The sequence below is a fragment of the Rosa rugosa genome, chromosome 1 (genome assembly GCF_958449725.1).
Source record: "Rosa rugosa chromosome 1, drRosRugo1.1, whole genome shotgun sequence".
Classification (NCBI taxonomy): domain Eukaryota; kingdom Viridiplantae; phylum Streptophyta; class Magnoliopsida; order Rosales; family Rosaceae; genus Rosa; species Rosa rugosa.
In genome coordinates, this window is record NC_084820.1 from 5,647,036 (window position 1) to 5,673,381 (window position 26,346).

The following is a 26,346-nucleotide window of genomic DNA, read 5'->3' on the forward strand; positions in this document are numbered from 1 at the left end:
TCTTTGTTTCAAAAAGCTTGGGCCTTTCCGGGTCTCCGATGTCATCCTCTTTCACTCTTCAGCTCCGAACACTAAAACCCAGTAACAGAGAGGGTTAAGGTGTTCAAGACTGAAGCTTTCTTCTTCTGTTTTTTGGCTAAAGACTGAACCTTTTTGCTAAAACCATGGCTGTCTTACACAGCTGCGCGCCTTTTCTGCAAAGTCCGAGCATTCCCTTATCCTTGTTTTGCCGCCAGAAACACTGCTCGCCACCGTTTTGGGCCGTCGGAGGTCCATTTCGGAGCTGTTATGGTCAGCCCAAGACGAGTGTATTGGTGGCTAAAGCGGGTCGGGGTCTAAAGTTGGGGACCCAGAAAGAGAGTGGAGGAGAAGATGGAGGCTTTGGTGATGAAGAGGAGGATGAAGGTGAAGATGGGTTTTCGGGTCGGAGTGGGTTTGTGGGGAGAGGAGAAGGGAAGGAGTTTGATCGAGACCCTGAGTTTGCTGAAATAATGGGTGCTTGTCTTGATGACCCACAAAAGGCTAGGTCCAAGGTGAGCCCTTCCTCTGCAAGATTGAGCTTTCTTGGTTGGGAATGGTGGTTTTAGTTTGTCTTTTTTACAGTTTTGGTTTTGAGTTTTTAAGGGTTTTTATGTGTGAGTTTGAAAGGGTTTGACATGATTGCAGATGGAGGAGAGGTTGAGGAAGAAAAGGAACAAGATATTGCATACAAAATCGGGGTCAGGGGAACCCATGAGAGTGGTATTCAATGAGTAAGTTCAGATGATGTAGGAGCAGAAAGCAATTTGTTCTTCTGAATTTTAGTCCATTTTCTAGCTTGTACCTACTGTGATTTCCAACATAAGCAAATGACATAATGGCTCTTCAGAATTTTGCTAGTTTGTTTTAAAAGAATCAATATGAGCTTTCTCTTCTAGGAGTGTGTGTGTGTGTGTGTGTGTGTGTGTGTGTCACCTTATCTATTGCTATGCCTTTTGTGCAATATGTTATAAGTTCAACAAGAACACTTTGTTCTCATGCCTAGAACTAACCTCTACCAACTAATTTCGATTGGTCATGTATTGTTTTGTCAAGATATTAGTCTTGTGTGTTCAATCACAGCTATAACAATGAAGATCATCATTGCATCTCTTTTTTTAACTTTTTCTTGGCTCTTGGCTTCTGCTCTACCAGCTTTGGTTTCTCAAATTCATACATATGGTTCAAGTTCTACAACATTCCATTGGAACAAGATGTTTCCTTAATCTCGGATGTAAGAAACTTATCTTAACTTGATAATACATCCCTCTGTGAATGATATGAAGTAATTTCCTTTCAAAAAAAAATGATATGAAGTAATTTAGTTGATATGGCTTGTGTCCAGACTATTCGATCGTGGCACATTATTGGACGCTTGGGTGGATGCAATTCCATGAATATGCAAGTAAGATTTCAATCCATCTTTAGAATTTCAGTAAAAATCTCTCGTAGCTGGTAACCCATGCATATATCATTGATGACTTTATAGCAAGCTTCTTGCTTGGAAAATAAAATGCGAGTTTTTGAGTTTTGACCCTTATGGACTCACCCACTGAACTGTTACTGATGCAGTTGTCACAATCCCCTTTGGATAAACGACCAAGTTATGATCCCATTCAGGGAGCAAATGTGACACCAACTACATTTTACAATATTGGAGATCTTGAGATTCAAGACAACTTGGGACGTGTTTGGTATGTAGCTCATCTTGAATTGTGGAACTGTTATAATCCTTCACAATTTCAGGCTTTATGTTGATAGTTAGTTATATGCTGATTCTCTTATACAATTGAAGACAGAAGCGTAGATGGTTCTTACTCACCTATTGGATATATTTATTGACAGGGTGGATATCGGTACTAAAGAGCCACTGATACTGGATGTTCTGATAAATGCATTGACTCAGATAAGCTCCGAGTATGCTCCTTAAATCCCTATATCTTCTCTGTTTCTTTATTCACCTTTCTTCTTTCCAACAATGCAAACCCATATGCATAAGACGTGATCTTTTGAATCTACTGCAAACATAGTCATGTCGTAGTAATAAGCATTTCCAGAGACTAATAGTTGTTAATTGCTGATTCCTTCACATAGTTAGACTTTTTGATGTGTGAAGGACAAGTGGGAATATAGTCAGACATTTACATAAGCAGTGACATCTAGGATTTGCGTTCTTCTCTCCTTTCAGCCAACTGTTGTCCTGTTTTACTTATTGTTTCTTTGATGCCGGCTAGGATTGAAATGCTTCTAAGGCCTCTATTTTCTCAAAAAAAAATTTGTGCAGCTTTGTTGGAATCAAGCAAGTGGTGTTTGGTGGAACTGAATTTGAACACTGGAAGGAGAACATGACATCAGAGGAAGTTGGTTATACTGTTCACAAGATTTAGCCAATTTGCTGTGCATCCACGATCTCTAAATTAGTGCAACCATTCATTGCGCTCAACATCTGATGATTGAGGAACCAAGACCGAGTACTAAAGACAAGTCAAGAATGCAGATGCTGGGAGTACCAAATCGATGATTATTTAGGATTCCGATTGTCAATGTATATGTAATATTGCTTAAGAGAAAAGTTAGCGAACTCTAAGGAGACACAATTCAGTCCAGTAATTTAGCTTGGAAAGGATCCATTTTTGACAAAAAGAGGAGTAGATTTTGCAAGTTTCTGTTCCAACATTTGCGCTTAGTATTTACTTTTTCTTCTCTTTCTTGCCCGAAGAAGCAATATATTTGTAAACGCAAGCATCCTGTGCCATTTTATGGCTCTTGGCTCCAACAGTAGCTATCAAAACAACTTTTCTTTTTTTAAAAAAAAAACAACAGAAAGGTTAATTAATTAAAGAAGGAAAAGCATTAGCTGCTGAATTTCTTGAAAGTCTTGAAAGTAATAGAGTTCTTAAAGTATTCAAAAATAACAAAGTAAAAGCATAGAGCTCAATTACATAGCAAGCCTCTGTATCCGGCAACCTACCAAGTCCCAACCACTCTAACCCTACAGATTGCATTAAGGTATCACATGCAAGAGCACCGAAAATCAGACTCAATTAAGATGACTCGACAATGCTTGTGCGATGCTGAGATACTTTCTCTGCTATTGATTTGATCTCATTCACTCTCTCATCAACTAGCTGCTGGAGTTGCTCCTCCTGATTTGGTTGATTTTCATCTACCTGAACAGTACTAGTAGCTTCACCAGCATTGGACTTGAACATAACAAATGACATCTCTGGTATGTATTCGCTTGGAACTTCAATTACTTGCTTTCCACCGGTCCCAGATTCTTTTCCGATGAGATCTTCCTTCATGCGATTAGAAACAATGCTCACAAAATCCTCCATGTACTTGTCCACTGGATCGAGGCCAAGATAGATGAAAACCTCCCAACATTGAAGAAATTGTTTCTTGTTGATTTTCATGCTTTTCCTCACATCCTCAATGACTCCTGTGGTTGGCATCAGTCGAGGGATGCTCGTTTTCTTTGACAGTTTTCCTCGTGTCAGATTTGAAACAGCCAAATTGACTGCATTGCGAACAGAATCTAATTTCTGAAGGCGTAGTACATCAACACAAGTGCGTACATGTTGAAAGTAGTCCAATGGTTCTTCTACTGTGAAGTCATAGATGTCTTCAGATACTGCAACATGATTGAGAACCTCTAGAATGTACCGTCCATAACCCTTATGCTGGTAAGGAGGCAATACCAGGATCTGCCATAAAAAAGAGGTGTCATGAAAAATTGCTAAGCAAATATAGCATGCATAACAAGTAACTGATATTGGCAAGGAGCAAACCTGGCTAAGTCGCAACCGAGAACTGTCAGGATAATGATAAAAACGATACAGAGCTGTAAAGCCGAGCAATATATTGTAGATGTCCCCTTGCTCATCTGTTTTCTTCTCGACCAGGAGATACAACTCCCAACTTGGATCCAAAACATCAATTGGACTGGCACCTGATTCAGAAAACAACACCAGTTTAACCTTAAAGTGACATTCTGCCACTGAAGCAACCCCCACCAAACAAAAAGAAAACAGGAACTGTTTATTAGATAGATAAATTACCATCAACAAGAAGAAAAACAAGAGGAATCAAGCGACTGTAGAGGGGTCCAGCAGCTGTCTTGCCCACAACCATGCGAATAACCTGAACGTAATGCTGTTAATAAATGCAAGACAAACTTCTGCTTTTTATCTATGAAAGAGACAAGTTTGGCAATAAAAAACACCTCCACATCAGAAGTAGATGAAGCCTTGTGCTGCAACACCTCCCCATTTGAGATAATGGATCTGCAAACATTTCAAAGGTGAAATTCATGGAGATAAGTATATAACAAAAAACTGAAAATCATGACTATAAACTTATATTTGATCTGAATATACGAATCCACAATCCATTACCTAATGAAATTTCTCTGAGTTGAAAAGGTTTGAAGGAACTCTTCTTGACTGTCAACAAGGGTCTCACCAAAAACTTTCTGGAGAACACTACCAAGTATCATTAGTACTAACAACATAGTAAACTGAACTGGTGATATAAAATGGTAATCAATGTATACCTCAAGAGCTGATTTCAAATCTGTGATCCCTTTGCCTCCCTGATAACATTTAACACAATCAGTACAACATACTTGACAAGCACAAATAGAAGCATACCAATAGCAAACAGATAGATGCAGAAAGAGATAAGAGTACAACAAAATGACAGTGCTTACATCAGCTGTGCTCTCAAATGCAATATCAGCATATGCATCAAACGATATACTGCTAACCCATATGGTAATCTGCATTCGATAAAAGATTAAAAGAAGTTATTCTCAATCATATCATTCAAGCTAAAAATCAATATAGATTGATTAGTTGCAGCGACACAAACTTCAACTGACAATAATGGATAAGAATTACCTTCAATCCTTTGTAACCATATATCTTCCCATCTTCCTCAAAAAAGTTATTCAAGTCAACTGGATCTAAACAAAAACTGTTTGAAGCGCCCACCTCTTCTTTGCTAGAAACTATGGACAAAGAAATAAGATACGAGTTAGAGGAACTTGAGAATAGATAAGACTAACAGCATAGAATTAAAAACAATATCATATATAGTCATTAGGAAACTCCCAGCACGGGTTATTCATTTATAATTCGTGATTTGTTAACACCATAGCCAAGTGGAAACTCAAGTTTCTTTCTAGAATAAGCCCCAAGGATTATATCAAGAAAATCAGAAACGCAACTCACAAATCATTCACATTCATTGACCAGATCCCATCCCTTTCAGATTGAGAAGGTAATTTGTAATTATTAATCAACGAGAATACAAAAACCATACAAATATTAGTTTACTATCACAACAAGAACTCATCATTTTGAACCACATGTATAAAGCAAAATCAATAGCATCTATTCGGAACAGTCTCCATCTAAATCTCTCGGATCTCGGATATTAGTCCAACCCAAAGACCACAAAGGGACCAGCAAATTTCAGACATTATTACCACTAATACTTATCAACTGAACTGGATTTGACTAACTAACCACTGTAATTACCAAGTACCAAACAGCCCATTAAGCAATTGTTCAAGGACAAAATAGTAACATAAAACCAAATCAGCGAAAAAGAACTGTAGCAACAACAAAATTGAATCAGATTATCATACCCAGGTAAATCTTGATGCAATCTTTGGCCTCCACTCCAGCATCTGCTCCCGAATCCATGAAAACAAACAAAAGAAATCAAGAAATTAGCTTCGAAACAAAAGAAACAGCAACGGAGACAATATTAACGAGCGGAATTCACACAAGTGGTTCAAGAAATTAAGGGGGGGGGAAATAGGTCTGAAATTGAAAATTGAGAGGACTGACCGACGCTGGAGAAGCCGACGCGGCGGCGCTTCTTAGGCTCGAGAGAGTCGTCGGCGGCGGGCGCTTTCTTCTGGCCCATTGGTTGGTTGTTCGGGTTAGGGTTTTGGGGAGCGGGAAATGAGAGCGGGAAAAGTAGACTGTTGGAAATGGAGGCAATTGGGGATTTAGGGATATTTATAGCATTATGCTGGTGAAGACAAACTCTGACGTCTCACCTCTCACGCGTATCGCACGTCATGTCCTGGGCCAGCACGGGCTTTGTTTGAGGCCCAATCCATAAAAATCAGTTGACCCAAACCAGAATGGACTAGGGATGGCAATGGAGTGGTGATCATTACTGAAACACTGATAGGGACCCTAATAAGGCTCAATGGCCATTCCCAACCCCAAAATTATTTCCGGCTGCACTTAGGAAATCTCTATCCACTTCCCCATTTGGCATTAAGAAAGTTGGGATCTCTCTATGTTTCGATTATGATGTAACCCGTTAATCATATAAACCAAAGTGCTTACCGTTAATCATATAAACCAAAGTGCTTACAACCTGAATTCCCTCTTTATTTCTTTAGGACTTGTGTCCTTCATTTACCATTTACCGACTACCAGCCGTACAACTCGAGACAAATGTAGCTGCACCTACTGAAGAGTAAAACTTGCCAGTTCTAGTATCAAACTTGGGTGGAACTGAAAATGGTTTTATAGCAGTATCAAACTTGGATTTATGTATCATCGACATCAGTTTCTCTTTTCAATTTGTGTTCTGAACCAACTCAATAATAGGAGCAACCGTCTCCTACAGCCAAGTGGATTTTTGGGAGCCTATGCATCTAACTTCATTAGGGGTTAAAGTTCATTCTTTCATCAGGCATGCAGTCAAAAAGGTTAAAATTGTTGTAAAACTAACATAGAAAGTGTTTCAGAAAATGGAGAGAGCTTTGCTTCTAAGAACTTGAGAGAGAGAGAGTTTAGATGCAGATAATAAGTGTAGTATTTTCTGTTTTTCTCTTCATAACATGGATGAGAAATGGACTACATATAGTGGAAGATAGGGAACATGTAGCCTAAAGTCCTCCATAAAACAAGGATTCCTAAAGTCATCCATAAAACATGGAAAGGGTAAGCCTATAACAACATAATGATTTACCCTATATCTATTTACATGATATAGCCATAATGATTTACAACACTCCCCCTTGGATATTTCATGTCAATAGTGTTGCATGGGTTGTGCGCTTCTAAGTTGTCTCATCAAAAACCTTACCAAGTAATAAAAACCCTGTGGGAAAAAAACAACCTTGGTCGAAGGAGAAAAAGAGCACAACGCGTATGAGTGTGGAGTAGTAATATCACAGCTTCGGAGATAAGTGGAGTCTTCTTATTAGCATCATAAGTAGGTAGTATGTCTACGAGAGGGATGCATTTAGATTTGCTACACCAAAACCTTGCCCGGTAAACCCAGTGGGAGAAACCCGTGGTCGAAGGGAAAAGATGAGCAAATGCATATATGTCAAATCAAAGCATCTTCAGGATGTAGTATAAGTGGGGTGACCATTCTAAAGATGTGCCTCGTTAAAACCTTGCCAGGTAACAAAACCCAGTGGGACAAAATAACCCTGGACGAAGGACGAAAAGAGTACACGATGGTCAAGTGTACATGCTTCGGGATACTCCCCCTGATTTCGACTCCCCCTGAAAATTACATGTTAGGTAATTCAGATAGTTTACGTAGACCAATACCTTGAACATGCTTCTGGAATGTAGACTTTGGTAGTGACTTGGTAAAGAGGTCTGCACGATTATCTTCAGATCGAATCTGCTTGACTTCAATCTTCTGATGCTCCTGTTGTTGCTGATTGAAGAAGAACTTCGGTGCAATATGTTTGGTGTTGTCTCCTTTGATGAAACCCGTCTTCATCTGCTCTATGTAAGCAACATTATCCTCGTAGATAATGGTTGGTTCATCAGTGGTGGAATGCAGTCCACATGTGATTCGAACATGCTTTGTAACGGCTCTTAGCCATGTACATTCACATACTGCTTCTTGAAGAGCTAGTATCTCAGCATGATTCGAAGAGGTAGCAACAAGTGTCTATTTCGTAGACCTCCAAGAAATTGCAGTATTCCCAATGGTAAAGACATAACCAGTTTGGGAACGTGCCTTGTGCGGGTCTGATAGATATTCTATATCAGCATATCCAACAAGGCGAGCATCATTCTGAGGATCAAGGGGGTTTGATCCATTCCTTGATGCGTAGGGATAGAATAAGCCCATATCCGTTGTACCTCTAAGGTAGCGGAAAAATGTCTTTCATGCCATTCCAGTGGCGGCGTGTTGGCGCAGAGCTATATCTAGCTAACAAGTTCACATCGAATGAGATGTCCTATCTAGGGCATTGAGCCAAGTACAATAATGCGCCTATTGCACTTAGATATGAGACTTCTGGTACCAATATCTCTTCGTTATCATCTGCAGGACGATACGGTTCTCTCTAGACTTCAGACGACCATGGGTGTGCTTGCTTTTATCCTCATTAAAGCATCTTAACATCTTCTGGATGTAATTTGGTTGATGGACCAAAATTTCATCTGCACTGTGCTCGGGCTCCAGGTCGAGACAATAATTTGTTCTCCCAAGGCCTTTCATCTCAAATTCCAACTTCAGGTGCTTTGCGGTTTCCTTGATCTCTTCAGGAGTATCGATCAAATTCATGTCATTGACATAGACCGCCACAATTCTAAACTAGGAACTTGTTTCCTTAATAAACACGCATGGGCATAGTTTATTATTCACATATCCCATCCTGATTAAATATTCACTTAGACGGTTATACCACCTCCGTCTGGATTGTTTCAATCCATAAAGTGAACGCCTCAAAACTAATGGAGAGCGTGTTCCGTGGTCTAGAACTATTTGCATCGGGTATATTAAGTTCTTCAGGAACTTTCAGGTATATTTCTGTATTATGATCCCCCTAGAGATAAGTTATGACCATATTCATAAGCTGCATATTCAGTTTTTCGGAAACTACCAAATTGATAAGGTAGTGGAACGTTATGACGTTCATTACGGGAGAATACGCGTCCTCGTAATCAATCACAGGGCGTTGAGAAAATTCTTGCGCCACTAGATGAGCTTTGTGTATCACAATCTCATTTTTCTCATTACGCTTCCTTATAAATACCCATTTAAATTCTACAGGTTTAACATGGGGAGGTGTAGGAACAACAGGTCCAAAACACCTTTCTCTTTGTCAAGGAATCTAATTTGACCTGGATTGCTTCTTTCCATTTTGGCCAGTCGTCTCTACGTTGACATTATCAACGGAGCGAGGTTCGATGTCATCGCTAGTTATAATTTCGGTAGCTACCGCGAATACAAATATATCATCGATGATAATCTCATTTCGATTCCAAATCTCACTTAAGCATGCATAATTTATCGAGATTTCTCTATTCTCGAGAGTGGGTTCAAACGTTGGAGCGTCCCCCAACGTTGTCTTTTCTAGGACGGACCCATAATCTGGAATTATCTCGTGAGATGGATCAGTTGAGATCGCGATGTCTAGTGGATTCGTTTGTGCTGGTTTTACCCTCTTCCGGGGATAGGAATCCTTCGAACCTAGTGGTCTACCTTGCTTCTGGGCAGGGACATGTGACTGGTTAGCCGCCATGGTCGTACCTCGTCCATCCGGGACAACGCGTCCTACAGGGACATCTATTCTTGCAGGCACATTTGCAGCAGGTATATGTGATCTCGTCACTTTAGCTAGATCAGAGAAAGCGTCTGGCATATTTTGGGCTACACTTTGTAGATCTAGAATTCTCCGCACTTCACTATCGCATTGTGCGGTTCGGGGATCGAGATGAGACATAGTGGGGACATTCCACGTCAATTCACGTCGTTCATCAGGAACGGTAACGTTCTTATCTCCCCCTAACGGCGGGAAGACTGTCTCATCAAAGTGACAATCTGTAAACTCTCCGACATTATCAGGTCTTATGGACTTTATGGGATAATCCGAGTGGTGATCCACAATTTCATGATCTGGGCGAGAGTTTAGCAAAAGCAGCATTTTCTTGTGGACAATAGTGTAACATGTGATCACTTTGTCGATACATCAACCACAACCATGAAATATTTAAATTGTCCGCATGGTGGTTGGAAAGGTCCACAAATTTTCCTTGCATTCTGTGCAGAAAAATGGTGTGTGTATATACTAGTCTTTGCACATGATGGTCTAGAGTTTAACATTCCTAACGAGCAAGTTTGGCGTAATGTGTTACTAAACACAGGACCCTTATTCAGAAGGGGATGCCCGTGTGATAAGTTGAGGATACGGTGCATCATACTTTGACCTGGGTGTCCCAAATGGTCATGCCATAGCAAGTAGTTGCTCGAATTGGTTAGCTTCTGGCTAACAAATTTCAATTTCTCCAATATACGCTTCTGGCCGCACATTCAGAGGTTATGCAAAGATATTACACTCATTTTTTCTTAGGGGTTTCAACGTGATAAATGTTGGTTCGAATATCCTTAATACTCAATAACGTTCTTCTGGAACGTGGAGAATATAAGGCCTCATTAATGGTAAATTCAGTACCATTGGACAACATAAAGTGGGCTTTGCCATAGCCCTCTATCAGGTTGGATTGGCCTGATATGGTTGTCACAGAGGTATGCATGGGCAATAAGTTTGAAACATATCTCCGATCTCGGAGTATGGTGTGCGTAATAGCACTTTTAACCGGACAACAAACTTCCCCACAGAATATGCCTATTCATTTATTTAATTCAATGGATCACATGTATGAATAAGTTTATTGAATTAAATATATTCGAACATAACCACATTTCTATAATCCAAAATAATTGAAAACATAAATCACCAAAATCCGAAGATGTTTCATTCATTAAGATGAAATAGATATGGCACAAGGGGCCAATTATACCCATGTCTTCGAGTTCTAATCCTCGGTATGTTCAGTAACTGCCTGAAAATCCATGATCTCTAGTGTGGAATCGATAGAAAATGACCCTTTAATAAAGTTGGTATTTCGAGTTCTGCGACTGGCGTAATACTCATCTACTGCTTAGGCTATCGCACAACAGGTGCGGGACCAGCAGTCAATTCCTCCACATTGATAACAAAGATCATGCTGATCGATTCTGGTGGCAGCGGGCCGGACCAGTGTTCCTTTCAACTCGGGCTTGCTGAGTTATGGCATCATGGTTCCTACCACGTGGGCCTTGGCCACGTGGAGCCTGATTACATGGCCTCTTGGGCTTTGGCCAAGTGGCAGACGGTCATATGGGCTAATTTCGTTCTGCCAATCATGTCTTGCTTCAAGCAAGAAAATGGTCATTTGATGGTGAAAGTGCTCTTCTAGAGCGACCCAAAGAATTTGTGTATCCTCTTCATCGGATACTCAACTTGGAGTGTTTTCTCCATATGTTTCCTTTGAAAATTATGGCACTCATATTAAAAGCCTCAATGACGACATTGTTAGCATTGATTGTTGATCTCATCTTCTTTGCAGTTAGATGAATTATCACATCTTGAACCACTTTAGATAGTTTCTTCCGGAAACCTCCAAAGAAACAAAGTCAAGTTTGTTGAGATTTGGTATTTCTTACAGGAAAGGAACAAATAATCTTAGTGCTTTGGGTAATATCGTCCATAAGCAACTAATAGGAACTTCAGGTTCTATAACATGGTATGAAAAATCGGATTAAACATGTAAAATCTACTGGTTTTATCATGTGTGGTGAATTTATGAAGGAAACTTCAAGTTTCTTAAATGACATTATCGAAACTACAAGTTCGATATGTGTATGAACTACTGGTTCATTTAGAACTTCTAGTTCATTAGGTACCTGCATTTTCTACACATATATTCTAGTGCGAAAATTTAGACAAGTAACACAATAATATTGAATAGAGCAAATTGAAATAATATCTCACAAATTGAATAAATGGAAATCACAAATCAATTGAGATATTAATTGCATGCTAGTAATATAACATATTAATTGTCACACAATTATGTGAATAAATGCTTCTGGCAATTAATTACACATATGAAATATGGTGAATTTATTTGCAATAGCCATAATGACATGTACATTGTCTGGGTTCAAATCTCAGTAGAATCAAATCATTTTTCCTTTTATTTGATTCTGCTGGACCAAAGGAATGGGCTTGATAGTGAAGCCTATCGGGCTTAGTCTGCGGGCTTGTGACCCGGCCTTTCATGCGTAATTTAAATGGTGTGTGAGGCCTGCTGGGCTGCTAGGTCCCGCAGAGGGAGAGTGGGCCTGCTGGGCTCAAGCTGGTCTGCCAAGGAATGAAAAGTTATTACTCAACCCTTTTGGTAACTCCAATTAAATACGACCAGGTAAGAGTATGAGGTTTGGGTGGAGCGAGGCTCTCTTAAGTACACAGCCTCATTGTATCTTGCCTAGACATCACATCGAATTGGGTGAGCCTACTTGGAAAGATTCATAATATTTCAGTGTTGTCAAAACTACAGGTTCGATACTATATGTGAACTTCTGGTTCAATATTTATGTATGAAATTTTGGTTCAATGTTTATGTGTGTGAACTTCCGGTTCGTTAAGTACCTGCATTCCGCACATATATATTCTAATGCAAAGAATTTAAGCGGGTAAAATATTTAAATTTAATATGAGCAGGTAACACCACAAAACATTATCATAATAAATAATGAAGGAAAGATGTATCATTATCACAAAGTCCAAACAAGTATTTATAGATATTTGTCACAATATACATGAATTAATAGCTAAATTAAAAAGCTATTGATTTTCCTTTTACTCATTCCATTATGCCAATTATAGTGCAAGAGAAATAAGTGTCTCTCATAGATGATTAAGTTAAACTAGATGCTTCAATAAAAGTCATAAATCGTGATTGCAGCTTCTACTGAATAGCAGTCGAAAAACAAACCAAAATCCCAACCAAAACAACCCAGAAAAATATGAAAAATTATAGAGATGCAGTAAACACACAGAGGCTCTAGCATACAAAATTTGGTGAATTTTGGAGTTGAATTACTATTTTAAATAAATACGGGAACACAGAGGACAGAAGGTAAACTGAAACAGTAAAATCTGTTTTTGCTTGGAAAAACATACTTGGTTGTAGAGCTGGTAGATTGATGTTGATTGAATGATGAACCTCTTCTTTTCTGCAACCCAAGAGTTATTCACCTCTTCTCTTGTCGATCGGCAATCCGAATCCTAGAGCTAGTCGTGCTGATAACGTGTTGTAAAACTAACATAGAAAGTGTTTCAGAAAATGGAGAGAGCTTTGCTTCTAAGAACTTGAGAGAGAGAGAGTTTAGATGCAGATAATAAGTGTAGTATTTTCTGTTTTTCTCTTCATAACATGGATGAGAAATGGACTACATATAGTGGAAGATAGGGAACATGTAGCCTAAAGTCCTCCATAAAACAAGGATTCCTAAAGTCATCCATAAAACATGGAAAGGGTAAGCCTATAACAACATAATGATTTACCCTATATCTATTTACATGATATAGCCATAATGATTTACAACAAAAATCAATAATATCCTTGTGAAAATAAAATATCATAAGAGCTTTTTGGTCAACAATGAAACAAATCACGCATCAACCACTACAAAAACTGTTTGCAGGTCTTCAAAAACCAAATTGCAACATATCTGAGAACTACATGTTCAGGTTTAGCAAAATATTCAGCAAAATTTGATGGAAAATAAAAATAAGGACCTAGCCGTTTTTTAATAACAAGGATAAAGTTTGCACATTCATGTCTCTTCAAACCCAAACCAAGGAAACTCAAGACTCTAAATAAAGACTCTGCAAGACACATTTTCTTCAGTATTTCACTGCCTTCCGTACATTCTAACAGCCTGCCTATTCCTCTTCTTGGCACCAGATTTTGACACCTTGAGACTCCTGTAAACCACACTGAGCCTAGCAAGGGCTGCTTTCTTCAAATCTGGTCTGTAGAAGTTATCAACCACCTGGAACAATTAAAATATAACATTCTGTAAGTGCTTGCATGAAGACAGTATAAAATTTTATTGCAATAGACAGAAATGCAATTGGTTCACATTTCAGTCACATCACATTCCATTCACACTTTAATCAAAAGTTCATTTTCATGCAACCTTCGCAGACCAAAAGCTACTTAAGACAATCTAAGAGATTGAAAATTCACAGTGAATACACATACATAATGTCCATTTTCACTGACTCAACAAAACAGGCATAGAAGTATGTATTTAGGGCAACATGTGCTCAGAAGCCAAGCGTAACAATTCAATTGCATCGAAGATCCAACACAAAGTGAGATTTTCTTACATGTTAGCTGCTCATCACTGCTAATAAGTATGAACCTACTTTATTAAGACAAAATGCAACTGCAGCTACAGAAACAACTAGACAGAAAAAAGAAAAAGTTGAGGAATGATTCCCAACCATAGAAAACACCATCATAACTAATGCCAACTCTGAGTGCTCAGAACTTTTGAACATCCAAAGCCCTAGAACAAATTAACTGAAGCTAGAGTGCTCAGAAGCCAAGCGTAACAAATCAATTTCATTGAAAATCTCACACAAAGTGAGACCTTCTTATATGTTAGCTGCTCATCACTGCTGCTAAGGAGTTCCAAACTAACTACATAAATACTAAAAGGTCACAAACTGAAGCCAACCTATCCACCTAAAACACACACAAAATTCATCACAACAGCTGCTATAAAATTCAGGAAGCCAGCCAACAAACTATAAGAGAAGCAAAATGCCCCAGTATACAAGAGACATATCAGCCATTATGAGCAACAATTTCATCCCTTACATCATAATCATTAAAATGAGATGCATGCTCAGAAGCCAAGCGTAACAAATCAATTTCATTGAAAACCTCACACAAAGTGAGATCTTCTTATATGTTAGCTGCTCATCACTGCTAGTAAGGTGCAAAACAGTCCCAAATCCTAAGGTATGTGTAGATTAGAAAACTAAACGCATCACATTCGGCATTGTTATTAGCATTCATTTCATTCTAGACAACAACAAATATGCATCTACAGAGCAGTGAATCATAAATCGAGTATTCGGTACCTGATTGGTAACAGCCTTGGCCATGCGAGGAAACTCCTTCCTCATGACAGACTTGTGAACCAGACTGGCCGGCTTGTTCTGCTTCCTGGTCTTAGTGGTGGCGAGCACCACCGACTGGTCTTTGCCTCCGGGCTGAATACTCACAGTCTTCTTGTTCGCCAAACCTAATCACCATTCAATCCAAATCGAATCACAACAAAATCACATATTTCTAGGGTTTATTATCAGACCAAATCAATCCTAGGGTTTGTTATTTTCTCAGGGGGAGTGAAATTACCGGAGTGCTTGTAGGAGTGGAGGTTGCAGAGGTTGTTAGGCTCCTTGCTGAAGCGGACGCCGGCGTGGCTCCGACCGAACTGCTTGACCAAGAAAGAGTTGTTCTTCTTGACGATCTCCCAGATCAGCTGCCCTGGAACGGTGGCCATTGGAACCTAGCAAAAGCTGTTCCAACCGATACCAAATGGATTATTAGACAAACACAAGACTAGAATCAGAGAGTTTGATTTGTTACAGTGGAGAAGGAAATCTGAATCGAAACCCTAGAAATGGTGAAGAAGAAGAAGACTTACTTCTGCAGAGGGTTTCGCAGAGAGAGAGAGGGGGTAGTGGAGGCTCCGGGTTTACGAGTTGGGTCGTCTTACTTATATAGGTCGCGTCTGCGATTAAATACAAAACCCTAGATAATTAACAAGAATATAACGATAATACCAATAATATTATAAAAGCCGATCATACCAGTATCATCGGGCGTTTGGTCTAGTGGTATGATTCTCGCTTTGGGTGCGAGAGGTCCCGAGTTCGATTCTCGGAACGCCCCTATGGTTTTTCTCTTTTTTTCTTTTTATCTCTTTGTTTTACTTCTTTTGTTCCTTTACCAAGTGTTATCTTTTTGTTAGAGAAAAATTCATGTACTGTCCCCAAACTATGCTGTCAAGGCCAATTTGATACCCGAACTCTCAAAAATATCAATGTGATACCCAAAGACATATTTTGACATCAACGTGATACTTCCGTTAAAATTTTCCAACGGCTCCGTCTATTTGCTAACGTGGCAAGCACGTGGACCCAAAAAAAAGGGCAAAATGGACTTTTTGCCCTCTTTTTTTTAAATTCATTTTTTTTTCTTTTCATTTCTTCTTCTTCTTCTTCTAGCCCAAGACCAGTTCGACGACGATGGTGACTCTCTCCCAAGAAATCAAAGAAAAAATGGCTTCTTCTTCTTCTTCAACCTGACTCTTCTATTGTGAACCGGCAATCGAATATATTCTCTTATAGAGGGAAAAGTCGAGAAATTTAGAAACCCAATTCTCTGCCCCATTGAAAATCCCATCATCCAAACTTCTCAAAGCCTCAGTGATTGCATTTACGGCCATAACTAACCCATTTTCATCCAGTAGCCCTTATGTTTCTGCAACCGCTACACGGCCTACTATGCAATTCCCGAAATAGGTTTCGGGTATGGGAGGGTCCAAGCGAGATCTACAGTCCACACTAAAGATCAACACCGTTTTTCCACCTTTGATTTCCTCTGCCTTGGCTAAGCAAACCCATGTATAGGCACAAGCTAGAGAAAATGTCGACAAATGAAGTAGTACTGAACCCCTCCTCACAATTTTGTTTATTTCTTCTTCTTTCTCCTCCTCTCTCTCCTCTCCTTCTCCACCACCCAAACCATCACTGCCGCCAAGATCCTATCCAATTCCTGCTACAAATCCATCTCCCTCGCACTCCTATGGATTAACGACGATGTTACATGATAGGAACAACAACCAAAAGAAATGAAAAGGGCTAAGTAGCAATTAAGTGAGAGATTGCAAAATGATTCATGAATCAATCTTGAGTCCAAAAGAAATGTTACAAACTGGTCGGCTCCGCCATCGTCCGCAAGCTCCAATCCTTAGGTTTCACCAACCTCGTCCTCCGCACCCACACCGACCTCCAGTCCTTCTTCGCCGCCGAAAAGCCCCAATTCGTAATCCTCGCCGCCGCTAAAGTCGGTGGCATCCACGCCACCAACACCTGGCTGACTTCATCGCCCTCAACCTCCAGATCCAGACCACCGTCATCGACGCCTCGCACCGATTCAGAGTCAACAAGCTTCTCTTCCGGGGAGGAACTTGCCGCCTACCTAGAGCAAACACGTAACTACCACAAAAAAAAGGAACTCTAATATCTTAAGATTGACCGGAAATGATAGTCAATAAGGAAGACATACCTATTTCATTAAGGGAACATTTATCCCTAACAGGACATGGTTTAGGAAAGCTCTTTGCATATTCAATATAGAATTAGGAATCTTTATACGAGGTTCTTAAATTCTTGTGCTCTATCTTATATACATTTAATATCTCACAGTGTGATTGCATTCAGAAGATTAATCAGATGCCAACTTGATTCTAGAAGAGCCGCCGATTCCAACTGTCGTCCATGTAAGATCCATACTAGATCTGACCAGCTTCCATCGTACCTCCTATATGTTCATGACAATCCATCATTGTCTCAATAGTCTTTCAAATGACATATTTTTCCCTCTTCCCTGTATTTAGAAAAATTGAGTCACTATTTTTTTTTTTTTTTGGTGATGGAGGCCTTAAAAAAACCTAAAAACAAGAACACTAGCTTAAGCATTACAAACTCAAATCACTATTTTTTTTTAATTTATGAATTATAACTATTTTCTTTCTTCTCAAATAATAATAATAATAGGACTATAGAAAATCTTCTAAAGTATCTCAAGGAGAAACCCTAACCAAAACTCGGTTTTTTCCAGTTTTCCATCTCGTTGCTCTTCCGGCGGCTCCCACCCGTGGCAAGCCTCTGGCTTCGTCGCTGTGTGGAGAGTGCGGCCGGACGGGAATGTCTTGAGATTATGGCTCCGGTGGTCTGAGCAGTTGCTGCCGCTCCGGCAGGTTTGTTGAGGCAGCGGGGTCTGATTTGGAGCCTTCGATGCGCGGCGGTGGGATGTACAAAGGTGGAGCTTGGGCGGTTGTTGGTCGTGGCAGCGAGGTCGTGACGTTGATGTTCGTAGCAGCGTGGTCGGGCGTTGATGATAGTGGCGGTGTTGGTGCAGGCGACGTGGGCGTGGCGGCGTGATGGTCGTGGCGGCGGCCTAGACCGAAGGCTGGGAGGCTTGGTGTACGTGCTGCAAGAACGTGGAGGAGGGGAAGATTTGGGCCGGGTGCTGATCCATCTACTGGGCTTGGTTTGTGGTTTTTGGGCTGCCTTTTGGGCTATTCTATTTAGTTAGTTTCTTGCTTTCTAATTAATTTCCTATTGTTTTAGGGCAACTATGAGTTTTTACCTTAGGCTTGCTTATTTACTATGTTATTTCATAGTGTATAGACTTGCTTAAATAAGTGAGCATGGGTACCGTCAAATAATCGGACCAAATCTATGTATCGCTGTAGTTTACCACAAACTCTTTATCTACTCAGAGATGACAATGGTCATTTATGGCCTGAGTATTAATATATCGACATGATATTCTTAAAAAAAAAAAAAAAAAAATATAATAATAATAATAATTTTTTTTTTTTTTTTTTAAATTATAAACATGTCTTCTTCTTTCAGTGTAGAACCTCACAACCGCCGGTTCCTTTTCCTTGCTCTTCGTTCCAAAGCATCACTCTCTCCGTCAGCTCCACTATATAGCCGGACCACTCTTTGCCGCCGCATCTTCCGCCACCGCCGTCAGCCGTAAGTTCCTCTCTTCCACCTGAAATTCAACTCGCCGCTGTAAAAAGCAATTCAACTTCCTAAAGACGATTCCTTTACTTGCTGCTTTGGATTTCTTGCTCATAATTTCAGAGATTCTACTTCCAAAACCATAGCGAAAAGCAATGGAAGACGGTAAAATCGCAAGCGTGCACTCCACAGTGTTCAAAGAATCAGAGAATTTACAAGGCAAATGCAGCGAAATCAGAGGCTACGATTTCAACGAAGGACTCGATTACTCTCGTCTCTTCGGTTCGATGATCACTACTGGTTTCCAAGCCACCAATCTCGGAGAAGCCATCGAAGTCGTCAACCAAATGGTAAATTTTCTCTCCCCGAAATGCCCCTGTCAATTTGATTGTTTTACGGTAATGTCGTTGTGATTGGACTGGTGGGACTGTGTAGCTAGATTGGAGGCTGGCAGATGAGGCTGTAGCTGAGGATTGTGGTGAGGAGGAGAGGGATGGGAAGTTTAGGGAGTCTGTGAAGTGTAAAGTGTTTTTGGGGTTCACTTCGAATTTGGTTTCGTCTGGGCTTAGAGATGTGTTTAGGTACTTGGTGGAGCACCATGTGGTGGATGTGGTGGTCACAACTGCTGGTGGCATTGAGGAGGATCTTATCAAATGCCTTGCGCCGACTTATAAGGGTGATTTCGCTCTGGCAGGGGCGTATTTGAGGTCCAAGGGATTGAATCGTATCGGTAATTTACTGGTTCCTAATGATAACTATTGCAAATTTGAGGATTGGATCATACCGATTTTCGATCAGATGTTGAAGGAACAGAATGAACAGGCATGTGCCCTTGTCTTTTTTTTTTTAAATGTGGTTTTTGTTGGGGGGTTTAGTGGTTTTGGGTTGTGATTGAATGTTTTTGTTTTAGCAGAATGTGCTGTGGACGCCATCTAAATTGATTGCACGCTTGGGGAAGGAAATAAATGATGAAAGATCGTACCTTTACTGGGCATACAAGGCAAGTTTCAATCAATTCAACCACTTTATCTTTAGTTCTATATGCTGGTATTGTTTGCTCGGTTTAAAGTCTAAATCTGGTTGGATAATCACATTCATAGACGCATAGTTTTGTGGCATTGTAATCAGATGAGTTGTTTGAATAGCAATGGTTATATTGCGGCCAGTCCACTGGTTTCAGTTGTAAGGGCTTCATCTCACCGTCATAGGGGTTGTCTGTGCAGTAAGAACTGATTATTTTTCTTTTGGATGTGTTCCAGAACAATGTCCCAGTTTACTGTCCATCCATAACAGATGGCTCATTGGGAGACATGTTGTACTTCCATTCTTTCCGCAGCCCAGGTCTGGTTGTTGACATAGTGCAAGGTATGTTGCTTGTCACATTGTCTCTCCAGCTGATAGTTAGTAGCTTGAGAAACTCAACTCACAAAACAGCTTGCCCTTTGAACAGATATTAGGGCCATGAATGGTGAAGCTGTTCATGTTGGTCTGAGGAAGACTGGAATGATCATCCTCGGAGGAGGCCTACCCAAACATCACATTTGCAATGCTAATATGATGCGCAATGGTGCGGATTATGCTGTTTTCATTAATACTGCACAGGAGTATGATGGTAGTGATTCTGGAGCTCGTCCTGATGAGGCTGTGTCATGGGGGAAAATACGGGGTTCTGCTAAAACTGTTAAGGTGTGTTTAGTTTTAGCCAAGTCTTAGCTTTGCACATTGCCTTTTAGCTTTGGTTGCTTTGCATCATAATATACATATTTAGCCACCAAAATGTGAATCCTTCAATTTTTATTTTATTTATTATTATTATTATTATTATTTTTTATCCTATACCTTGTATGCTTGAGTCCTATTCTGATTTATTTTCCTTCCTTTTTTCTTGGTTGAACCAGGTGCATTGTGATGCAACAATTGCTTTCCCTTTTCTGGTTGCTGAGACATTTGCAAAGAAAGTTAGCAAGACTACAACCTAGTACAGAATTCTGTCGTGAAGATTATTTAGAATATACAGTTTATAGTTGGTCATGATAGATAAACCTGTTAACTGGCTGATGATTGCCATTTTGAGGGTTGTATGCTGTTTGCAAGATAGGATCAGGCATCCCGCATCGCACGAGTATTATTAGAATCAACACATTTTCCCCCATATGTTGTTTGTGCGCGCCTTGTTTTTTGTATGTCCTTAGAGATTGAGATGACAAACTGGGGGCAATTACTTTCATTTGTAACGAATTTGTTCCATTTCATGTTCCAATTTCTACATGAATGAGAAGCTGATTTACTTCTAGGTATCTTGCTTAAATTCCCAGGTTTTTATTATTCTGCCATTAAGGTGATTCTCAGAGGACCAATTCTTCAATTAGGGACAAGGCTAACCTTCTCTGTACCAATTTGTGTTTAATAGCCTTTGCTGAAATAAAGCAGCAATCACACCCGCAATATATTATTTCATTTAAAAGTTTGGCTTCAGAAAACTTAAAAACTCAAAAGCATGTGAAATGTTACATGAAGCTTCACATGTAGGTTTTCACTTTCAGGAGGAAATCAGTATAGTCGCCTACAAATTGTGATCCCATCACCCAAAGAGGCATGTGAAATTTGGACACGAGTATCAGCAGCAAGCAACTTGTTGAGCTCTATAGTGTACTGTCTGCCTGGTTTCATGTGTTCTGGAGTCGACTCAATAGGCATTACAACTGACCCTCCCCAAAGAGTGTTATCATACACAGCTATACCTCCCACCTTCAGCAGCTTCATTAGTCTCTCATGGTAATTCCAATAGTTAACCTTGTCCGCATCGACAAAAGCAAAGTCAAAACTTCCTTCATTTTCATGCTGCAATCCATCCACAAACCATGAGAAAGACAATGTCACAATCATGGTTTTTGCAGTTTAACCAGTTGGAGTTTTAAAAAATGCGTGATACTTACTTGTTCCAATAGCTTATCAAGAACTGGCAGGGCCTCAGATTCAATGAGGTCAATTTTGTGCTCAACACCAGCTTTCTTTATGATTGGAAATCCTATTTGATCATATGGCTTACGGTTTACATCTATGGCTACAATCTGCAATAAGGTTTTCTTTTTAGCTTAGCATTATAGGATGCCTCAGGTACTAATTAAATAGTAACAGACCTTGCCATCCTCAGGAATTGCAAGAGCAGTGAGGAGAAGAGAGTATCCAGTAAAAACTCCAACTTCAATCGTCTTCTTTGCATCTACTAGCCCCAACAGCATGGTCATCAATTGGCCTGCATCTGGTGCAGTAGCCATCTCAGCCCTGAAACATACCAAGCTAGTGATCTTCCTCGATACAATTTGATCAAGTGATGCTCAAGAGTTGTCAACATGGTATCAAGAGGCTTAATGAAATTCGAGATGCGGGGTTACCTAGCTAGCTAGGCTATCATATAGTCAAAACAGTATTAGCTCTTTTGTACCATAGCTATTTAGTTCATTGGTGGCGAGAAATGTAATCAGGTAATGTGTAACAACAGTGAATCAAAATGATAAGCGCGGTGATTACCTGGGGTGGCTGGCAGTGGCATCCCTAAGCTCCTTGAGAGGCTCCGGTTCACGCGGATACACACTAGTCTCCAAGATATACTGTCACATTAAACAACAATGTTAATGTGAACAATATAAACAACAAAATCATAGCAAAAATTGAGAGTATGAGACACTGTACCTGATACAATTCATCATTCTGCAATAGTCCCTTTGATACCTTTTTCGTGTTGTGCTCCATTTCTCTCAGACAATATTCACAATAAAGGTCTGGTAATCTGCGAAACAGATATTTGCGGTTAATTCAAAACAACATCATCATTGCAAGTGAACTTCAAGGTCAAAAACTCATTGGAATGAAGAACAGACTCCTAAACAATAATAACTAACTATAACCTGTATAATTCAATGAACAGAGAAAATAAGACTAGCTACTACATATAACTCATTTTGATCCCGGCCAACTCTCTCACTTTCCTTACTACGAATTAATCAGAAAGTTACAATCTTGGGTTAAAAAAAAGAAAAAGATAAAGAAATTGCAGTCTGATTCTTCATCCAAATATGCAGCTTCATCATCAATCAGAATTCAGAAGTAATGGATTCGATTATGGAAGTGAGAGAAAGAGAATGTACCAGTTGGAAGAAGATGCTTGAATGTGATCGCAGAGAGTCAACGTCACATCTATACGTTTTCGACGAGTCGAAGATTCTTTGAGCACCAACCACTACTGACACATTTTTCACTGTCGTACAACACTTCCTTGTTGGTATCAGTGTACGACGTTCCTTTCACTGCCGTGCACAGTACTCATTTGATCATATTTATGACTTGCCTAAGCTGGTGTTTCAATTTAAGCAAAATTTAAGGTCATTTTTTATGCATCTTCCATAAATCACAGCAATGGTGTACTACATTACAAAAGTCATTACGCCATTAAGGTGATTGTTAGAGGATCAAGTCTGTAATTAGGAACATGCATGCCTAACCTTTTCTGTACCAATTTGTGTTTAATAACCTTTTCTCAAATAAAGCAGCAATCACACCAGCAATATATATTTATTTCATTAAAATTTTGGCTTCAGAAAAACTTGAAAATCGAAAGCATGTGAAAATACTACATCAAGCTCCACATGTAGGTTTTCGATCACTTTCAGGAAGAAATCAAAGTCGCCTACAAACTGTGATCCCATCACCCAAAGCAGCATGCGAAATTTGGACACGAGTATCAGCAGCGAGCAACTTATTGAGCTCCATAATAGACTGTCTACTTGGTTTCATCCATTCCGGAGTCGACTCAACAGGCATTACAACTGTCCCTCCCCAAAGAGTGTTATCATACACAGCCATACCCCCCACCTTCAGCAGCTTCATTAGTCTCTCATGGTAATTGCAATAGTTAACCTTGTCTGCATCAACGAAAGCAAAGTCGAAACTTCCTTCATTTTCATGCTGAAACCCATCCACAAACCATGAGAAAGACAATGTCACAATCATGGTTTTGTTAGTTTAACCAGTTGGAGTATAAAAAAAATGCGTGATACTTGCTTGTTCCAATAGCTTATCAAGAACGGGTAGGGCCTCAGATTCAATGAGGTCAATTTTGTGCTCAACACCAGCTTTCTTTATGATTGGAAATCCTATTTGATCATATGGCTCACGATCTACATCTATGGCTACAATCTGCATGTAAGGTAAGATATTCTTTTTTAGCTTAGCATTACAGGATATATCAGATAATAACTAGTAACAGACCTTGCCATCCTCAGGAATTGTAAGAGCAGTGAGGAGAAGAGAGTATCCGGTAAAAACTCCAACTTCAATCGTCTTCTTTGCATCTACTAGCCCCAACAGCATGGTCATCAACTGGCCTGCATCTGGTGCAGTAGCCATCTCAGCCCTGAAACATACCAAGCCAGTGTTCCTGATCCTCGACACATTTCAATAAAGCAATGCTAGATAGTGGTCATTTTGGCTTGATTATCAATAGTCGTCATGAAATTTCAGATGCGGGCTATCTAGCTAGGCTAGGCTATCACATAGTAAACAAGAAAACTATATGAACCACAACTATATATTTACTTCATTGTGAAATTACCTGAATCAAAATATTATACAGTAACATAAAAAGGGTTATATAATTACCCGGGGTGGCTGGCAGTGGCCTCTCTCAGCTCCTTGAGAGGCTCCGGTTCACGCGGATACACGCTAGTCTCCAAGATATACTGCCACATAGTTGAATAACAGTGTGAATGTGAACAATCTAGACACTGAAAAACAAAGCAATAGTTGAGAGAATGAAGATCGACATATGATACCTGATACAAGTCATCACTCTGCAATAGTCCCTTCGATACCTTTTTCTTGTTCTGCTCCATTTCTCTCAGAATATATTGCTGATCCAAACACTGTACACATCCAACTTATAATCAAGAACTAACAACAGACGCCTAAGCAAAGATTTCGAAGTACTGTTTGTGATAATCGTTCAAATAATTCTATGAACAGAGAAAATCAGACCCCATTCTCATTCATACATTCAAATAATTCTTAAGTTACAATCTTGGTAATCTTTCATGATTTCGCTATATAAAAGACTAAAACTTTCAAAAACTGCAGTCTGAACCTTCATGCATGTATAGTTTCATCGTCTTTTGAGAGTGACGACTTCCATTATGAGTGAGAGAAAGAGAGAGTACCTGAAAACCGATGGGATTCGAGTTTGACCGAGCAGCTAGTTGACTAAACCACGACTCTGAGCCTTGAGATTGCAGCGAACGAGCGGTTGAATTCTGATCCTTTGTTACAACGTTACGTTTGGACGAGTCCGAGGAGGATTTCTCGGGACTATAGACAGATTTTCCTTGTTGGGATGAATGCACGACGTCATTTGCAATGCCGTTATATATAGAGGACAGGGATCACGTGAACGTCACTAATTTTTAACTCATACTAGAAGAATCAGAGTAATTATTCTAAAATAAAAAAATAAAAAAAGTCAGAGTACGTAATTACTTTATTACAACTTTATATTTAAGCAAAGATAGCTGGTGTTTGAAATTTATGGTCATTAGTGCTTAATAAAAGGTAACACATAAAATTACATTTAGAGGAGTTAGATTTGCATAAAATTACAGCAGTTACTTTATTACAACTTTTATATTTAAGCAAAGATAACCGATGTTTGAAATTTAGGCAAACTTTTGTCATTTGATGCGATCATCAACTCAGCAAAACACTAACAAAACAAAACGCATAAAATTACATTTAGAGAAGTCCGATCCGCATTAAATTGCAACGACTTTTTTATTACAACTTTACATTTAAGCAAAGGTAGTTGTTGTTTGAAATTTAAGCAAACTTTTGGTCATATTAATGCGATTATCAACTTAGCAAAGTAGTACTAACAAAAGGAATCGGATTCATCTTCCATAAAACCCACTTTAGATATAGCATTGTACAGCAAGGGAGTAGTCAACTACACGCTCACAAAAGTTGTACAAATCTCACAAGCAAAGGTCGATTGTGAAGTGTTATTCTGTACGTATAGCTTTACATATATAAGATGATTTCAACAGTGAAGCCAAAGTTCTATGATTCGGCAACAAATCATCATCCCATCAGCCACAGAACTACATGCGAGATTTGGATACGAGGATCGGATGCAATAACAAGGTTAAAATCATTGATGCAATCGAATAATCCTAGCTGCACGATGAAATTGACTAGCTAGGTGCAGTACCCATCCGAGCCCTGAAAAATACCAAGCTAGTAATCCTCCTCGACAAAATCCAATACAGCAATGCTAGGTACTAGTCATTATAGCTTGATTATTAAGAGTCGTGGTAATGGAATTTCAGATGCAGGCTATCTAGCTAGGCTATCACATAGTAAACAAGGAAACTATATGAACCACAACTATTTACTTCATTGTTGGCTAGAAACGTAATCAGTAATGTGGTACTTGTGAAATTACCTGAATCAAAATATTATACAGTAACATAAGAAGGCTGATATTACCTAGGGGTGGCTGGCAGTGGCATCTCTCAGCTCCTTGAGAGGCTCCTGTTCACACGGATCGATACATTCTATTCTCCAAGATATACTGCCACATTGTTGAACAACAGTGTGAATGTGAA

At 39.5% G+C, this 26,346-nt stretch overlaps 6 protein-coding genes, 1 long non-coding RNA gene and 4 other non-coding genes across 14 annotated transcripts; 3 read left to right on the plus strand and 8 right to left on the minus strand.

The window, feature by feature from the left end:
* Positions 1–19: 19 nt before the first annotated feature.
* Positions 20–2,679, plus strand: LOC133712488 (uncharacterized). Its single transcript, XM_062138601.1, has 7 exons — positions 20–533; positions 667–752; positions 1,174–1,252; positions 1,364–1,423; positions 1,591–1,712; positions 1,864–1,935; positions 2,303–2,679. The coding sequence occupies exons 1-7, from the start codon at positions 165–167 to the stop codon at positions 2,403–2,405; spliced, it is 891 nt and encodes a 296-aa protein (XP_061994585.1). The 5' UTR covers positions 20–164; the 3' UTR covers positions 2,406–2,679.
* A 175-nt stretch (positions 2,680–2,854) lies between these two features.
* On the minus strand, positions 2,855–6,036 carry LOC133712481 (histone acetyltransferase type B catalytic subunit). Its single transcript, XM_062138593.1, has 10 exons — positions 5,877–6,036; positions 5,672–5,713; positions 4,920–5,029; positions 4,730–4,798; positions 4,574–4,612; positions 4,416–4,492; positions 4,244–4,304; positions 4,080–4,161; positions 3,810–3,970; positions 2,855–3,725 (listed from the first exon to the last, which is right to left on the minus strand). The coding sequence occupies exons 1-10, from the start codon at positions 5,953–5,955 to the stop codon at positions 3,063–3,065; spliced, it is 1,383 nt and encodes a 460-aa protein (XP_061994577.1). The 5' UTR covers positions 5,956–6,036; the 3' UTR covers positions 2,855–3,062.
* A 5,811-nt stretch (positions 6,037–11,847) lies between these two features.
* Positions 11,848–13,463, minus strand: LOC133712508 (uncharacterized). The gene is made up of 2 exons (XR_009847445.1): positions 13,034–13,463; positions 11,848–12,335 (listed from the first exon to the last, which is right to left on the minus strand). It is a non-coding gene; the product is annotated as an uncharacterized LOC133712508 (long non-coding RNA).
* Positions 13,464–13,515: 52 nt separating this feature from the next.
* On the minus strand, positions 13,516–15,690 carry LOC133712497 (large ribosomal subunit protein eL28z-like). Its single transcript, XM_062138610.1, has 4 exons — positions 15,580–15,690; positions 15,288–15,451; positions 15,011–15,174; positions 13,516–13,908 (listed from the first exon to the last, which is right to left on the minus strand). Exons 2-4 carry the CDS (start codon positions 15,433–15,435, stop codon positions 13,768–13,770), a joined length of 453 nt encoding a protein of 150 aa, XP_061994594.1. The 5' UTR covers positions 15,436–15,451; positions 15,580–15,690; the 3' UTR covers positions 13,516–13,767.
* LOC133727642 (small nucleolar RNA R24) lies at positions 14,181–14,272 on the minus strand. Its single transcript, XR_009855319.1, has one exon. It is a non-coding gene; the product is annotated as a small nucleolar RNA R24 (small nucleolar RNA).
* Positions 14,455–14,546, minus strand: LOC133727640 (small nucleolar RNA R24). Its single transcript, XR_009855317.1, has one exon. It is a non-coding gene; the product is annotated as a small nucleolar RNA R24 (small nucleolar RNA).
* Positions 14,768–14,859, minus strand: LOC133727641 (small nucleolar RNA R24). Its single transcript, XR_009855318.1, has one exon. It is a non-coding gene; the product is annotated as a small nucleolar RNA R24 (small nucleolar RNA).
* A 65-nt stretch (positions 15,691–15,755) lies between the features above and the next one.
* Positions 15,756–15,827, plus strand: TRNAP-UGG (transfer RNA proline (anticodon UGG)). Its single transcript has one exon. It is a non-coding gene; the product is annotated as a tRNA-Pro (tRNA).
* Positions 15,828–18,579: 2,752 nt separating this feature from the next.
* Positions 18,580–20,987, plus strand: LOC133712516 (deoxyhypusine synthase). Of its 3 annotated transcripts, none has more exons than XM_062138623.1 (7): positions 18,580–18,706; positions 18,818–19,044; positions 19,130–19,516; positions 19,608–19,694; positions 19,954–20,059; positions 20,145–20,380; positions 20,593–20,987. In XM_062138623.1, exons 2-7 carry the CDS (start codon positions 18,850–18,852, stop codon positions 20,671–20,673), a joined length of 1,092 nt encoding a protein of 363 aa, XP_061994607.1. In that variant the 5' UTR covers positions 18,580–18,706; positions 18,818–18,849; the 3' UTR covers positions 20,674–20,987. The 3 variants fall into 3 exon arrangements, with proteins under 3 accessions (XP_061994607.1, XP_061994610.1, XP_061994614.1); XM_062138626.1 differs by having other exon boundaries at positions 19,134–19,516; XM_062138630.1 differs by having other exon boundaries at positions 18,587–19,044; positions 19,134–19,516.
* Positions 20,988–21,106: 119 nt separating this feature from the next.
* LOC133712539 (probable caffeoyl-CoA O-methyltransferase At4g26220) lies at positions 21,107–23,081 on the minus strand. Of its 2 annotated transcripts, none has more exons than XM_062138639.1 (6): positions 22,843–23,081; positions 22,388–22,484; positions 22,226–22,305; positions 21,835–21,979; positions 21,631–21,765; positions 21,107–21,535 (listed from the first exon to the last, which is right to left on the minus strand). In XM_062138639.1, the coding sequence occupies exons 2-6, from the start codon at positions 22,445–22,447 to the stop codon at positions 21,245–21,247; spliced, it is 711 nt and encodes a 236-aa protein (XP_061994623.1). In that variant the 5' UTR covers positions 22,448–22,484; positions 22,843–23,081; the 3' UTR covers positions 21,107–21,244. The 2 variants fall into 2 exon arrangements, with proteins under 2 accessions (XP_061994623.1, XP_061994629.1); XM_062138645.1 differs by lacking the exon at positions 22,843–23,081 and adding an exon at positions 22,603–22,794.
* A 169-nt stretch (positions 23,082–23,250) lies between these two features.
* LOC133712554 (probable caffeoyl-CoA O-methyltransferase At4g26220) lies at positions 23,251–25,072 on the minus strand. Its single transcript, XM_062138657.1, has 6 exons — positions 24,907–25,072; positions 24,526–24,615; positions 24,353–24,432; positions 23,963–24,107; positions 23,756–23,890; positions 23,251–23,659 (listed from the first exon to the last, which is right to left on the minus strand). Exons 2-6 carry the CDS (start codon positions 24,583–24,585, stop codon positions 23,372–23,374), a joined length of 708 nt encoding a protein of 235 aa, XP_061994641.1. The 5' UTR covers positions 24,586–24,615; positions 24,907–25,072; the 3' UTR covers positions 23,251–23,371.
* Positions 25,073–26,346: the final 1,274 nt, after the last annotated feature.